Source organism: Pseudopipra pipra, chromosome 6, assembly GCF_036250125.1.
Source record: "Pseudopipra pipra isolate bDixPip1 chromosome 6, bDixPip1.hap1, whole genome shotgun sequence".
NCBI lineage: Eukaryota > Metazoa > Chordata > Aves > Passeriformes > Pipridae > Pseudopipra > Pseudopipra pipra.
The window spans coordinates 12,145,453-12,162,275 of NC_087554.1; the positions used below are offsets into that span (position 1 = coordinate 12,145,453).

The 16,823-nt window shown below is 42.0% G+C and overlaps 1 protein-coding gene across 10 annotated transcripts in view; it reads left to right on the forward strand.

The window, feature by feature from the left end:
- DENND2B (DENN domain containing 2B) overlaps positions 1 to 16,823 on the forward strand; it is a 175,519-nt gene that overhangs the window by 142,269 nt on the left and 16,427 nt on the right. For all 10 annotated transcript variants that reach the window (XM_064657376.1, XM_064657379.1, XM_064657382.1 and 7 more), the window contains 3 exons: positions 2,970 to 3,047; positions 6,577 to 6,717; positions 9,533 to 9,681. In XM_064657376.1, coding sequence (XP_064513446.1) covers positions 2,970 to 3,047; positions 6,577 to 6,717; positions 9,533 to 9,681 — 368 coding nt within the window. The remainder of the gene's footprint in view (positions 1 to 2,969; positions 3,048 to 6,576; positions 6,718 to 9,532; positions 9,682 to 16,823) is intronic.

A 16,823-nucleotide genomic window follows, 5' to 3' on the forward strand; every position in this document is an offset into this window, starting at 1 on the left:
GAGGTGGGATTTGAAAGATTAAAATGGCAGGCTTAGTTTTTGGAGCAAAAGCTTCTTGTTTCTCCTGCCAAAGCAGGTTTTCGAGTGGGCTTCTGTCACTAAAATTCAGATTAAACTCACCATAAAAAGGATTGTGCTGAGCCACCCATGGACCAGCCTAGATGTAGATCTTGGCTTCTTCATCTCATAAGCAAGTTCTTGCCAGTTTATGTTCATCCTTTTGGGAAACTGTCTTGTTATCAACAAAACTCATTAGCATTTTCATTCGTGATACTGATCTAGGGCTGAAAATATCCTGGACTCTGTGAAAACAAATTGAAAACAAATCCAAACCAAAACATCATCCCTAACATCCTCTTCTTTCAGGAGGAGTGCAGTGCATCAAGGCAGAGTCACTCAGGTGCCTCTCAGCTGTGCTACTTTACCATATCACTTTCCTGAACTGGACCTGTTCTTTGTGTGCAAGAATGATCCTTGGATGGAGAACATGGCTCCAAGGCCATGTAAAGCCTTGTAGAGCACACCCTGCAACTTGGGAGAGCTCTCTTTTGGGAAGAGAGGAGGTTAAACTAGGACTGCTGGCCAGATGCTGTGCCTGACTCTCCCCTTCTGAGGAGACATGAGTCCAGGCAGGAGTGACATGTCCCATACAATGCTTTTTTTTCTGGGACAGAAGCAAACTAAAGCACAATGAGCAGGTGTTCTAGATCTATCTTTGAGGTGTAAACTAATGGCTGAGAGGGGAGGTTATGTGAAGGGTTGCCAGTGTTATAAACTTGAGAATTCCTGCCCCTCAGAATGGCTCTGCCTGAGGCTTTTGCTTTCTGCCTCTTACAGATGATGTATATGCATCTGTGAGGCTGTGCTGTTTGCAGGAAAAAGCCTCTGAAATAATATAAAAGGATATCCTATACGATGAGTGCAAGGAGGGAACAATCCCAGCTGTCACAGGCATGTAGCCTTTAAGACGTTTGAAAGCAATGATATTTCATGAAGAAGAATCTTGGAGTAAGCACTAAGCAGTTATTGTTTCTGGTCTTATAGATGACCCAGGAATGTGCTGTTTTTACTGGCACTCAGTGAGACAGCTCTTGGTTGGGAGCTATCCAAGGCTCCTGGCATGGCTTCGGCATTCCTGCAGATTTGACACAATGATTTTAACCAAAATCCCACATGCTTGATATAATCACTCAGTGCCTTTAGAAAGGATTTTATACCTAATATGGACAAAAAAGGGCTCTGCTTTTTCAGAGATGTGACGTGTAGTGAGCAGGTTCGGATCCAGAAATAGACTCATCTGTATTCACTTAGCTTTGGTATTTTTTTGTGGTCTTTATTATAACAGGCAGGCACCTGCTGACTGTCCAAGTCCTGATTGCAATATTCAGATTTAAAAAGCACAGCTACCCCTCAGTTTCTCTTGATTGTCATCTCTGTGGCATGTGAATGTCAAACACACTGCGGGGAAGTTAATCACTGTATCAGCAGAGTCTAATGATGATTTAAAGAGAAAAATACAGTGGACCTCTGTGTTGATACAGAGGAGATCGTCAGCCACTTTGGCTAAATGTACAAGTGGGCAGAAGCTGATGGAAACAGTGACTGAGCTCCTCTGTCGTGGGGTGGTTATTGATGGAAATGGTTCTGTCACTGCTGCACATCAGTAATGTACATCTGCACAAAGAGGCTGAGTGGTGCCAAGTGGTTCTTTTACAGTCACTTTTCACTTCGTGCAACACAGACATAAGACACAAGGATGTAGGCAGCCTCCTCGCCTATTGTCTCAAACCTCCCTTTCAGCTTTTTGCTGCTGAGGTTCTGGGGTTTGCCAGTGTTCCCACTGCCGTTCTGTGCTGTGATGGATGTAGCTCCTGGATGAGGCAGCGCCAGGACTTCTTTGCATTATATCTTGGGATTGCATGTGACTTCATCTGAAGTCAACAAGCTGCCTTGTTGAAATAACAGCCCCCAGGAAATGTGTGCCTGCTGATCTGGTGAAAATCAGTTGCAACTACACAATACTGGAATGCTGCATCGCAGCTTGTTAAAAATACAGTGGAAAGCTGCTATGCATGGATGTCGCTGCTGCCAGCACACACTGTACACAGGCAGACCAGCTCTCTGCCCTGAGGACCTTGCAGTGAGGGTGTTTTTTCTGAAGTGCTCAACATTGGCCTAATTCTACTTCTTTTCCAGTAAATAAGCTGAATCCAGCCAGTGGCTATATCCGTCTTTCACGCACAGTACTGGTGGGCCTTCCCTGCAGTAGTATAGGCAGGGTCCAGTACACTTAGGAAATACTATTTGCTTTTCTAGGAAATATCTTACATAGGATGGTTATAGAGGATGATCTTGACAGGCTTTTTTGGGGAGGGGGCTGGGGGGGATGTGCATCATTGATTCATACTTGCCACTGTTTAAGTTATTTGAGTTTCATGTTTATCATGAGTTAATTGGAGGAAGTTAATGATTTGCTCATGCAGCTTGCCTTTGTTTAGGTCTGCGGGCTTGCTTTCTGTATGCTGAGCTCTCTCTGAACACCATGGAGTGAGTGGGGAACTGAGGCCATCATAACCTTCCTTAGCATTGTAGATCTCCTCTCCCAGCACAGGGCGCTTGGGGTGGCCCCACTCCTCATGCTGCAGCAGGAGCAGAGGACAGAGATAGCAGAGGCATGAGTTACAGTCCTAGTTCAATGCTTTTATGGCTGCAAGCTGGAGCTAATATCTCTTGGAGATATTGGACTACAGCTCCAACGCACTGTGATTTCCAAAGAGGATAAGCCCTATTTACACTTTTTAGCTTCCTGTCTTATGGAAGAAATATGATGCTTTTCCAAGAGCAGCTATTTGTTGGAGAAACAGTGAAAGACGTCACATGATGGCCAACTGTGTGATCAGAGAGAGAAGTGTATTTCCTTATGACTCAAATTTAATATATAATTTCTATCTCCTTTTTGCTGTTATCAGCCGAGTGGAAAAGGCCCACGCCTACCTGAGGTTTATTGCGTCATCAGCCGGCTGGGATGTTTTGACTTATTTTCCAAGGTAAGAAGATACTTTTTTAATATTGCTTTTTAATTTGATTGTTTACTGAGACACATCTGCAGTGATGAACCAGACGGGAAGAATTTCTTCCTTTGATGGGAGATAACTATTTTACAGTTGCTATTTTGGATATTCCATCCCTATTGTTGGGTTCATCAAAAAATCTTATTACTTCTGTGACTGAGGCAGAATTTGATTCAAAAAACATCTGGGTGTCTGTATGATCTGGCTGCCTGAAGTTTTTTCCATTGTTTTCTACAGCCGTTCTGTGTTGAGCTGTAATTCTTGGCATCTATAGTTTGAATGATGGGCCAGTACCACTTTTCCTCCAATACCCCATGGAATGATGAGGTTAAGAAAAAAGACTATTTGATATGTGAATTCTATATGCTTAACACTACTGACATTTTTTTTATTCTAGGACACTAGGAAAGCATGGATAATCTTTAACTGGCCAAATCTTAATTGATAAGGTTTTAATTTGCCAGACGTTTTCACTTCAGATATGGGAAATCTCAAACACCTTACACAGATTTTTCTTGTTCATTCATAGAGAATAAAGTTGAAAAGAACATGTGAATCATTGAACTTAATAAAAATCATAGCATTTATATTGTTCATACAATCTAATATTCATACAGAATGTTATCTTCAAAGCAGCTTTCAATCTTTTCTAGATAAAACTTTGTTTAACACAAACCTTGTGTGAAGAACAACGATTGGGTTGCAATAGTTAATTGCAATTCTGCTTCTGACATCTTTCATAAAGCTCTGAAATAAAGGGTTTATAACAGTGTCTCTTAGACATAATATGTATCTAAACACAGATATCTGTGAGTGAAACAGAATGCATTGTTCTGGGAGGATCACACAGCTCACCAGACTCCTGGTATGGACAGATCTCCTGAGGCTCTTCGTTTGCTATTATGTTTTTATCTAATTTTGATAGTGAGCTATTTTTTCAAAGGCAAACTTGGGAGAGGGAAAAATAAGCAAAAAAAAAAAAAAAAGTAAGTATCTTCCTTACAACCAAGTATCACTGTAGCTGAGGTGTAAGGTCAGACAAGGAACGTCATTGCACAACAATTGCAAATAATCTGCTTTTCCAGTTCAGTCTGTAACTTGGGAAAAAGGGTCTGGTCATTCAACCAAAGTGACTCCAAGGCTGACGGGTGAGTGTAACTCCAGTGGCTTCAGCAGGGCCTGTTCCCAGGCACTGTGGCAGGCTGGCCCTGCGTGTGTCGAGTTCTTGGTACGCGCAGGAAGAAAAGCTCCTCCTCAGTTCCATACTGGATCCTGAATGGGGCTGTAACACACCTGTGCTCTTTTTCAACTCCTGGGTTCGTGGCGGGGCTGGGCCACAGAAAGGCCCCATCCCCCCTGGGGTCAGCAGTGCTGTCCTGCAGAGGGCTGGTCACCTCCCAGCTGCGCCGCGCCAGGGTGGGAACAGGGTGCTGGGCACACGGGGCTGACCCCAGCCCTGGGCTGGATTTAGCATGGCTCCCTAGCACATGCTCCAAGAACCACATTTGGAAAGGGGTTGGAGGAAACAGTTGTTAAATGAAGGAGGAAGCGCTTGAGCCTTAGTGTCCCTGTTGGTTTTGAAGACAGATGTGGTGTGGATGGAGACACAAGTTCTTGAAAAGTGAGACAGTCTTTGTTCAGCCTGGTAAGAGGAATCTCGGTTGTCCTTAGATGATAAATCTGGTGAAAAGAGGAAAAAACTCATGATGGTGCATTTTTCTGAATTAGTCAAAACAAGGAATAGTTGTCTTTACAGTAAAATGTGGGCGATGAAAGCCCACGGGTTATTAAATCTTGGATATTATTTATCAGAAAAACAAAAGCATTCCTCTGTTTTAAAGTGTTTTTCATCCTATTTCTGATAACCCTGCATTATTTTCATCATCCACATCTTCCTTTTATGCTCACTCACTCTTGTAATACCTATTGATAAGACAGATATCTTAACTTCCAGCCAGTTCATTTGGTCATGGTTTCAAAAAATATTTTTAACCATTTTATCTCTTGAGATCTCTTTTATATCTGTTCAACTTCTATTTGGTTTAAATACTCCTCTTTATTTGTGTTGTGAAGGTTGTTGGGGCAGGCATATGACACACACATGACCCCCCAACTCCAGCAACTAAAACATCAAACAGTGACTGCAGGAAAGGAGATGGGTATTGGGCACATTACAGCTGTGTGCTGACAGGGTGCAGGAGCACCAAGGAACCTGGGGCACAGCCCTGGTTCACTACTGCATCCCATTTGGGCATCTGGTTTTGTTTGGTGAGGATAGTTATGCTGCAAATCACATCAAGAATGAAATTCATGTCCTCATTTATGGTTATCTGCCACTTCCATGGACTTGAATAAGAGTTATGTATATAGGGGCCTTTACTATGTTGCAAGGAGGAAGGGGAAACCATGCACTAGCAAATGCCTCTGTTGGCATTTGGTGTCACCAGCTACCATTGCAATTCACCAGCTTGTGCTTAAGTATCTTTTAATGTTCTGTTCCAGTGAAAATAATTTCCAAGAGAAACAAGAGCAAATGCCTGGCTCAGAACCACTAACTCTTGTATGACCTCTTGCTCTTGAGTGGTGGTTAAAAGATCACCATTTCAGGTCAAACCACTAACTGCTTTGAAACTTGCTTTCTCATCTTCTTTAGGTTTATCATCTATATGCTCTGTCTAATGTGGGAAAACTTAGCTGTGATCTAATTTATGTTGGCCCATGTGACCAAAGAGAGAAGGAAATAATAGTCTTCTCTCTAAGAAGTTCCATCTGCCTATTTCAAAATTAGCTTGCCTGCTCTGCACTATGTCAAACAGAAAATGACCATAACGCAGGCACCCAGTGTGAACAGCTGGGCAGGCTTCATGAGGCTGCTCGTGTGTCTCCAGCTCAGCACAGACTGTGACATGACACCCACTGCTGGGACCCTTTCAGGAGCTCTTTCCCGGTAGCTGGGACCCTTTCAGGAGCTCTTTCCTGGTAGACCTCTATCATAGTGTGGCAGCATTGCTTTTCTTGATGCTCTGGCTTTTTCCTGCCATCTCAGTTGAAATGGAAGGGATGCCCAGGGTAGAAGAACGTGTTTCTCCTTAATACAAATTTCAAGATGTACCACTGAGACATGACGTTGACCTTGCCTGTGATCATGCAATTTGTTTTCATCTTTCTCTCCTTAAGCTCACCCTGTTATTCAGGCAAAACCTCAACAATATAGATCCCTTTTGTCATGCTGAGTCTTCTTTCTCCTTCCTAGATTCGTTCATTCTTCATTGAGTCTGTGTTAACTGCATTCACAAGCAGGCTCTATTTTGTAACCGAAAAATTCATCATTTTTGGGGTATGATCCAATCCCCTGGCCTTGATCGTAGTGAAGAAATGCATGGCAGAGAATTAAACTTAGATGTGCCACATGGTTAGGCACATGTGAGTTAAGAGACACTTCAAAAGTGTATGTGATGCTGACAGGTTCTGTTTCTTTCTCTCTTATGTCTTACTAATGAATTAGATCCTGGATGAGGTTGAAAGGAGACGGGGAATATCTGCTGCCCTGGTTTATCCATTTATGAGAAGTCTGATGGAATCTCCTTTTCCTGCACCTGGAAAGACAATCAAAGTCAAAACTTTTTTGCCTGGAGCTGGAAACGAGGTAAAAAGCAACTGAAAACATTAAAAGTCTTCCCCCTTACCACTCCAGTATTAAACAGCAAAAGAAAAACAGGAGGAGACATACAGATATTGCAGGGATGTGAGATGGCACACCCTCAAACTGAGCAGTGCAGGAATTGCACCAGTGTCGATATGCTAATGCTAGATTATAAGCCAATTTATTGTTATTTATTTATGATTTCATGTTTATTAGTAGGTTGGGTTTAAGCAAAAAAACCCCCAACACGAATGTCCCAGTATGGCCTGGCCTAGTGTAGTTCACAGACTACAGCATTGCTGGGCTTTATCACAGTGATAACAGGCAAGTGTGAGTTTCCCATGCTGTCTGTACTTGAGCAGTTCAGCAGCTGGTTGCTATTTCAAAACTCATTACTGCTGGTTCTGGCCGTGGTAGGAGTGACCAGCAGCATTTAAATGGCTCTTTTTGGTAATAAATATCCTTTAACTGGCCCTCAAAGAAAAACGTGTCATGTAAAAGTTTTTTTGTGGATGTGTGCACATACATATAATAGATATAATTTCTTTTTATTACTGACTCAAGTAGCTAGAAGCCTACCATTATACAACATATGCCTTACTGGAAAATGGCAATATCGATGAAAAGTTTTTGTAACTTGAGGCTGTGTCAAATTTTGCTCTTTGCATGCCCTTATGTAAGCATACAGTAGCTCCCCTCAGATGGGCAAGCATATAGAGTGGATACATTACTGAAGATAGGAATAGAATTTGTCCCAGTTGGTGAAAGCAGTTAAAAAAAAAAATCCTGTTTAAGGGTTATTTTGCACTCCTTAGGGTTAGTTTTACAGTACCTTTACTATTTTTACATTAAATCATATTTTTTCTAAATGTAAGGCCACTGACTTCAGTGGAGTGGGCCTGTAATGCCAGTTGGTATGAAATGTAAAGGGTTCCTTGTGTAAGTGACTTTCAAGGCACGTTAAAGTTACAAGTGTTTCTGCTGGAGACACAACAGCTGAAAGGGTGATTGGAGTAACAGTGGAAAGATCTGATAATTCTTTTTCGATGTGAATATATCTGGGAACCATGGATCTGCAACTTCTCTATCCTCTGCTCAAGCTCCTGAACTCTCCCCCCCAAAAAACTGAGATAATTCCAAGCAAACAAACAATTCTCTTCTGGCTGAGCTTTGCCCTCTGTTATGCTAGTACAAACTCGTTATTTAAATGGAATGCACCAGCTTAATTAGGAACAGAATCTTGTCCTTCCATTGTGGCTCCTCTTGCCTAAACAAAGATGATGATTAATTGGGAAGTAGACAGTATATTCCTTTGTGATGAGCAGAGTGAAGCAGAAGGCTTTGCCAGGCAACAGAAAACATCCATGGTATTTGTAAAAGCTGCTGTAACTTGCATTGCATCCTACCCCGCAGCAACATTTTAGTGTTGGAAGTCTTTCAGTAAAATAAGCTCTTTGTGATTTGACACATAAACTTGATTTGAGCTTGCAATCCCAATGCTAAGGAATGGAGGTGGGCACCTTTCCTGGTTATGAGGAAGAGGTAGGCAGGCAGCATTTCCCAAGGAGGCATTCCTGGTACACCGTCACTCTGCAATTTGTTTCTTACTGCTTTTTGGGGCAGCAGCTCAGTGATGGGTGTCCAATATTCTGGCATCATAATGTTTCTGTATTTCAGGCTTAAAAAAATCAAATCTGTACACAAATACTGTTTGTGAGGAATTTTGTAAGGCCTACTCCAGTTTAAACCTGATATGGCATGCTTGTGGAAAATGGTATCATGTGCATGAAAACATAAAAGTCGTCTAAAACGATAAAGTGATGGTGATTTTTGGACATATGGGAAGAAGGAGATGTATATATGTTCCTGTTAATATGTCTTTAGAGATTTCAACACAACTTCAAGTTGGACAACTTTTTCCCTTTCCCTTCTCTTTCCTCAGTTCCTCAATAGTCCATCATTTGCTCTCTTGCGTTTCATATTTTTCTCCTTCTGTTACTCTTTTCATGTTATTTTTCCCTCTTCTTTTTTCTGTCCTCTGCCTTCAAGTTCCACATCTGAGCATGTCAATTGCAGAGTAAAAGGAAGATATAATAAAGGAATCAAGCAAAAGACTTTTGAGAAAAGGAAGGAGAGGGCCTGAGGTCATGGATGAAGTATGAAAATTAGACTTTAAAGGGATGTCACAAGTCACCATCTAAGGCCTTGTCCTGACTCCCCAGTTAAGTATATATATATATATATGTACATACCTTTATATGAAAAGATATATGTGAAAAAAAAAGGTTTTAAACATTATTTAGTGAATTATGCATCATGGAAGAGTGGAAATTGAGTAAATTTGGTTTAAATTCTGCCTGGCCTTTTAGTTTGGTCCCTGGCTCCTATCTAGATGTTAACATGAATTGCTAGCCAAGCTTAGAACCAAATTTACATTGTCTTTATGACTGTTTTAACCCTGTAAGCTTCCAGCTCCAGTGTTTCCAGTTGTTACTTGTTTCATACTGTTGACTGAGCCAAGCTTCACATCTCTCATAGTGTTTAGAAGGGAGAAATATGCTCAGAAATTACAGCAATGCACACAGCTGTATTCTGGGAAGAATTACTTGATAGTGAATTGTGCAATATGCCATTTCTGTGGAGTGCTTTGCCTCCAGCCTCAGTTTGCCAAAGGGGACGGGGTTCATTCCCTGTGTCCCCTCAAAAGGAGAAAGGAAAGCACGGAGCAGTGCCGGAGGCCCAGGCTGGGGTGCCGGGCATCCCTGGCACTGTCAGCCCTGGCCAGTGATGCTGACTGATGTTTGTTGCATGTGTTCAGGTCATTGAGCTGCGGAGGCCCATGGACTCGCGCCTGGAACACGTGGACTTTGAGTGCCTTTTCAAGTGCCTCAGCGTTCGTCAGATCATCCGGATCTTCGCTTCTCTCCTGTTGGAGCGGCGTGTGATTTTCGTAGCAGATAAGCTCAGGTAAGTGGCAGAGGGACCTGAACCAGGACAGTTCAGGACAGTGCTACCTCTGGATACAAGAAGCTTTATGAACTGTACAGAATGGTTGTCAGCTGTGAGGATCCTCTCACTGTAGAATTTAAATGTCTTTTTACACTAATGGAAGTTATTTGTGTCATAAATATGGGGCACACATTCGCTAGTGATCACTAGCTAGAAGCTGTTTGTTCTGTCTTACTTTCCCATCTATAAAATACATATTCTCACCTGCTTCATAGTCAGCAAATGTTTGCACAGCATTTTGAAGCAATGGGGTTCTGGCAATATTTCATTTCAGGTTTTGGACACAGAGTACTCATAAACAGTATCAGAGGGTGCCACCTTGCAGCCATGCAGTGCAGCGAGGCAGGGAAGTGGGGTGCTGAGAGTTCCCCTGGTTTACTCCATGCAGTACAGAGAGTTTATAACAGGGTTAGGTTTCAAATCCTGCACTGCCAAACTCATCCAGTGGAAGTGTTAAAATGCTATCACGGTCCATCCCAACTAGTTAGGATATTTTTCCTGCTGCTCACATGTCCTGAAAACATTTCCTTTTTTAAAGCTCCATCTTGGGCTGCTCGCTGCAACCTTTCAACATAGCTCTTGCTTCCCTGCCCTTTGATTGCAATATCCCCTCTGGGTTCCTCTGAAGCATGAACTCACCCCAAGGTGTAAGGAACAAGAGCAACAGGTCACAACTCTACATGGCTTTTCCCAAGGAAGGGAGCTCTGTGTAGGCTGCACCCCTGCCCCACAGCAGAGAATCGTCCTGTTTTTCAGATGCCTGTGTCCAGGCATCCATATAGAAAAGCACGGACACTGTAAATAAGACATTCTTTGCTGTGGCATGATAAATAATAAAAGATGGCAAATAAAAATAAAGACTGTAATTTATTAGACTCAGGAACATGCAGCATCTTTTAAAAGGACACAAAAGACTTTATGCGTGGTTAAAAAACACAGATGAACCTACCCAAACAAACTCTGTTAAACACTTTATCAGTCCCGACCTTCTCTGAATGACTGCCAGAAATAATAGCTGCACTTAGTGGCCGCCAGTGTATATAATAGCAAAAATACTTTGCATAGTAAAAGCTTTACAACCTTTAGGGGAGAATTTCTTAAAGCTGCAGACCCTTCTCAGGTTATAAAGTTATTTCCTTAGCAGTCTTTTTTGTTGTCTAGAACAACAGGAACATTCTATTTCATCCCTTCCCTTGTCAATAACCCTTAGTTACTTAGGATGAATGACCATTTAGGATGACTTAATTTTACATTAACTCCTGGTGAGAATTGTGTAACTAGTCCAAGGTTTCTGCAGTACTTTAGTAGATATGTGTCACACCATGAATATTGCAGCAGGTGGCTTTTGAAAATGCTGTTGGTGTGTTCCTTTTGACTCTTTTTCTACAGCACGCTTGCTTACAACATTCTGTCTCTTTCTATTTTACCATTCATTTAGCAGAATTAGTGGCACCCACAAGTCTGACTGTAACTCAGAATGACACAGGTCTGCGTTCCTTCAAACGGCACAATGATTTGGGCGGAAAATCACAGAAATGGTACAGCAGAAGTGAGGGCTCTGCTGTGCTGCTGCCAACTGTTGCTCTGCTTTGGAGTTCCCAGTTGCTCCTTTGTAGTGTTGTCCCAGTTTGGCAAAGTACCACAGTTCTGTGGGCCATGGGCACAGTACTGAGGGGATGGCTTGCAGCAGGAGACATCCTCAGCCATGAGGGTGGAGGCAGACAGCAGCCATTCCCTGCCTGAAGTGTTCCTCTGGGACAGCTGGCCTAGCCAATATCGTGTCATGCTTCTGGGCACTGTGCAGAGAAGAGAAGCAACAATTAAACTTACTTTGACAGGCTTAAGGCAGCTTGGCATGGAAAGCAGTCATGTTGCCAATGCTGAGGGCTTGTGGTGACCGAGGTCTCCATCCGGCAGCCAGGGTTTTATACACATTGCAGCCCTGGCTGGAAGTTAGCAGCTCAGGCTCGCCTGTGCAGTTACCTTTCTCCTCATAGCTGCCTAGTCCTGGAGCACTTAGAGCAGGGGACAACAGTCCTCCTTAGAGGCAATGTGCTGCTCACCCTTTTGGCACATGGAAATAGGGCAACAGGACCAACAGCAACCAGAAATCTATAAGATCCCTTTCAGTAAATACATATCCAAACACTGTACTTTCCTGAAAAATGATTCTCTGGCGAACTGATGTTTCTGTGTGAGAGCAAGTCATCGGGGGCCATTAGCACATACTTTGAGAAAGGAGAGGATTCAGATGGATCCAAGAGGCTTATGAAGTTTTGTGGTTGCTCCTGTAAGAAGGACAGAATCTTTCTTACAAAAAGGTTTATATCCATATACTTTGTTATATCCACATGTACCCTTTATTATATACATATTCTTCATTTTGTTTAATAAGAGGACAACAAAATCTGATGTGGTAGACAAGGTCCTGGATTAAGACTTGTGAATCCTGAGCTATCCTTCTGAACCCAGAGACCTGCTGAGTGACACATGCTGTAAACATAGCACCTCTTTCTTACCTTTTGTCTGGTCTGCCTGGGGTCAGAAATGCCCCAGGACAGAGGCTGCTTCTTGCTCTCTGTGTGCACGCAGCTCTACTTTATGCAGTGTGGTCTCTCTCAGCATTGGGATCTAGGAGGTACTGTAAAATAGAAATTAATAATGAGTCCTTTGACAAGGGCCTGGAGACAGCGACAGTGGATTTAAATTCAATACTTACTGAGGTTTTCATGGTTTAAATGGGGATGAAGTCTAAAATGAAACACTCTGGCTTCAAGCTAATAACTGTCTATCTTGGAACCTTTGCCTTATCTGACATGAATTTTGTTTATGGGCATTGTGGCTGAAGCTGAAGGAGTTAACCAGTAATGTGGAAAAAAAAAAAAGAAGCGAAATATCTTACCAGTCCACTCTGTGTGCCCAGAGAGAACAAAAGCAGGAAATTAAAAAGATTTTACAAGGATTTGAATTCTGTATGTACCCAGAAACTAGCTTAGAAATTAATGATGTTGAGGTCTAGGCTTCAAACAATGCAATGGGCTTTTGTGGCTGCCTCTTTAACAGGTCTCTGAGCGATAAATGAGTTCACACATCATACAAGTTTGTGAAAGTCACACCTAGTGAAGTGAGATTCATTTGATAAATTGTTATTTATGGTTCTTATAGTGCCCAGAATACGAAAATTTATAGTCCTTGATCTTTGCGCAGAAGAGATTTTCGCTTTTCAACACAGAAAGTGATGCAACTGGCAATGAAAAAGGAACAGTGAAGTTTTGAATGACAGGACTGTGAGGTTGCCCTGGATAGATATGTGCAGTTAGATTTGGGGGTTTTTTTATCAGTAAGTTGATAATATATTTTTTCCACTTGAAACTGGGTGAATAAATCCCTGCAGTTATTTGCTTACCTTCAAAAATGAATTTGAATCTGCCAGTGACCTTTCAGTATTTTGCTTTCTATGAGCAGTCAAGAAGACAGAGAAATAAAGATAACAACAGAGAAACTTGGAATAATAATAACAATAATAATAAGAATGACAACAACTCTTAAAAAGGTAACTTAACGCTCCAATTCCTTAAAAATCTGCTAAAAACACAACTGAGGTGGTATGTCCCATCCCAGTTCAAATCCCTGACCCAGCTGGAAGCCCCTGTTTATGTTCCCGGCATTCTGCCTGTTCACCCCAACTCTGAAACAGTCTTGTGACTTCCAGCTGCAAAGGGAAAGCTGCTCTAGTGCCATCCTCTGGGGTTTGAAAGGCAGCAGATGCAAAATTGGTGGGTTCTGGGGCTCAGGAACACTGACGTTGCTGCAGGCACAAAGGTAGCAACAGAAAATAAATAGAAAGCAAACACTGGAAGAAAAATATTTCTCTGCTTGTTTTAGTTTTATGCTGGGGAAACAACTTTGTGGACATGTTTGCTGAAGAGGTGATGTATCCATGCGTTTGAGAACAGTCTCTTTGCCTTTTCCCCTAAATGTTTGGTGAGTGGGAAAGGAAGGCCCTGGACATACCAATGTCCTTGTGTTATAACCTCATTTTTTATAAATAAAAACCACTCTTGCTGTAATCCACTATATTGTGAAGGACTCTGAGGGTATTTTGCTTACATTTCACATGTGGATCCAGTCCAATGCCAGCTGGAGTCAGTGGGAGTGATGAGACTTGTCTTTTGCTATGGATCCAAATCCTACAATATTCCTCTCAGTGGCCTTTCTAGAGCTTTTGGGGCTGTGAAAGGCTTCTATAGAGCCCATGCTCTTGTAAAAGACAAAATAACTTTTCATTGTTATGAATGTTGTTTTTATATGAGATATTTCAGCTACTTCTCAGTGAAATAGGAACATGAGCCTCAGGGGAAAAAAAATCTCTGTCAACAGCAGTGTGGTTTATGCTCCTAAACCATATGGATAAACTTGGAAATGTACCTCAAGGTGAAGGTGGGCCAGGCATTTCTCCTAAGTGGCAGTGGCAGCTCAGGAAGTCCTGAGGGAATGAGGCTGAGGCAATGTGGGATGACAGTGAACTTCAATGCAGCTTAATCTTCTGCACATCAGGGTCTTCCTCCTGTAGGGATGGCCACAGATGACTCTGTCTTATCAATGAGAGTTTCCTTCCCTCCATGTTTCTGTGTCTGTGTTTCTGTGTCTGTCATCTGGTGTGCTGCAGCCTCCTGAAACCCTCCTCTGCAGTGCTTGCCCCGGGAAGTCAAGAGGTGCTGTTGCTATGAGGTGTGAAGACTTTATCCTGTTAAGGATAATAACCTCCCTACCCCTCCCCAAAGTGTTCTGGACTGCCAGGAGGAATCTATCTTGCAGCACAACTGTAGAAAGTCGAGGCGGATCCTAGACCTGACCAAAGGTTACGAGCTGCCGACAGAAACACTGACTAATACAGGACAGAGCATAAATATGTAAATACTGGGGTAGTCATCCCACAGGCATGTCTCTGTTAACTTTCTGGAGCAAAAGGGGAGCTGAGTGTACTTGTATTCAAGGGCAAAGGCTTTCAGAACAAACAACAGCATTTCCCAAACCTCACGGACAGACACAGCTTAGGGCTGTTACACCCAGGATGTTCAAGGACCACTGATGCTTGTCCTCATATTTGAATCTGTTGTTTTGGAAGTCACGAGGCTTAAGGAACTAGCAGCAAAGTTGAGAGGTAGCCTGGTCCCCATCTCTCAGTGCCTACCTAGAAACACAGTATTAGGGATCCTTTAATCTAGTAGCTGAAATCATAGCATGATCTTGCAGCTCAAGTTAAAATATGCAAATTTAAATAGGAGATAAGTGGCAATGTTTTAGTAACAAATAATTGCTCCTTAGTCCTGTAGCAAGGTCAAGTGGAAAAGCAAGAGCAGTCAAACCTTGTGGCAGATTACTAAAGTGCAAGCTCATTCCCTATTTCCTTATTGTTCATTTTTTATTAACAAAAGTGGGATATAATTCTTACAAGCTAATCATGGCAATGACAGGTCTGGCCAGCCTCACCTGCTGCCTAGGAATGCTCCTTTCCCATAGTCTGTCATATCATAACTCCTGTAAAATCTGCCAGCTGGCAGTTTAAAAGGTAAAACCACGTGTATTAGGGGAGAGAGAGAATGTGTGCTTAGTAAACAGACATGAGCTTTGGCCAGTAATAAAGATTTCCTTTACTTTCCCCTGTTGCAAAAACCTCCACAAAAAAAGGTGAGAGAAATTTGACAACAAACACATGCCAGAAGACTTGTGAGGGAGAACTTACTGTTGCCCTGTTTAACTTGTCTGGACCATTTCTGAGCACAGGCCACGGGGTCTTAGCAGTTTTTTAGTTATCATCTGTGCATTTCATAAGGAGATGTTTAGAGATGCAAACTACTGTATCTGTGGAATGTGTAATCTTATGTCTAAACCCAGGAGAAGTATGGATGGCTGACTTTTCTTCTGGTATATTTTTATCCAAAGATCTTGAAGTGCTTTCTTAATACTGTTGGGTTTATTGTGCTTGTCTGGTCTGATATGCTGAACATAAGCTAGAGAACTTCTTCCACTAATTTCTGCAGTGGAAGGAATAATTATCCAATATATAATCATGCCTAGTAGACAGAATTTATTCTACAGCAAAAACATCCATTCCTCATGTAAGTAACCAGAGAGTTTCTGTTTCCTCCAGTAAGAGCCAGATCAGCCCCTGCTGAAGAGTGATTTAGAACCTGCAGACCACCTCTGCTTTACCTGAAGGACAACAGCTTGCAGTTCCTTTTATCTTTTATAAAAGAAACATCCTCTGGAGTCTGTCTGAGTCTCTGTTACCTACCCTGCTATCACTTTCCAGTTGTGAGACTTTGTTTTTTCTCAGTCTGCCTGCACTATGAAGCAGCAATAAATAGAAACATAAATATTTAAAAACACCCCTTAAACCTTCTGTAATATATGTCATTAATTGGCCTGATGTAGCTGCAATTTCTTGATATTCTGCTTTCTTTCCTATCAAATCTAGCTAGTAATCTTTCTTGAGTAGGATGTTTGCATGCAGCCAAGTCCTACAAGATGTGGAGCACCTTGTCTTAAGAGTCTGAATGCTAAAACTGAAGGTCTTCAATGTGATGTGAAATCAGTGGTTTAAGGCAACTAGCAGAGCTGACTCCCAAGATTTTTTGAAAGAAATTTTGCACTTTACCCCATCCTCTCAAGAGATACTTACATTTTGTACCACTTTGATTACTTTCTCTGTCACCTAAATTGTGTGATGAGGAGCCATACATGGACAGTAGGAAAATCTGTGTCAGGCAAAAGAGACAGCCCAAGGAAAAAAATGAACATTCTAAGTCTCTGGCTTGTTTAATATTCCACAGTCCCAGAGAAAAACAATCTAATTGTGACATTTTTAATATGCCATATCCCAAGAAGGGTAGAGCTTGTATAATTTTCCTTTTCCTCCACCCCTCCTTTTTAGTGGTGTTTATTTATGTCACTCCAGGCTTTGGCCAATGCTCTATAGTGGTAAAACATCATAATTTTTTTCACTTATGATTTGTGCAACAAAATTCTCTCTCCCTTCCCCATGAAAGGGAATGGGATAAGAAGACGACCACGTTGTTTGGTAATTCTCTTCTGGA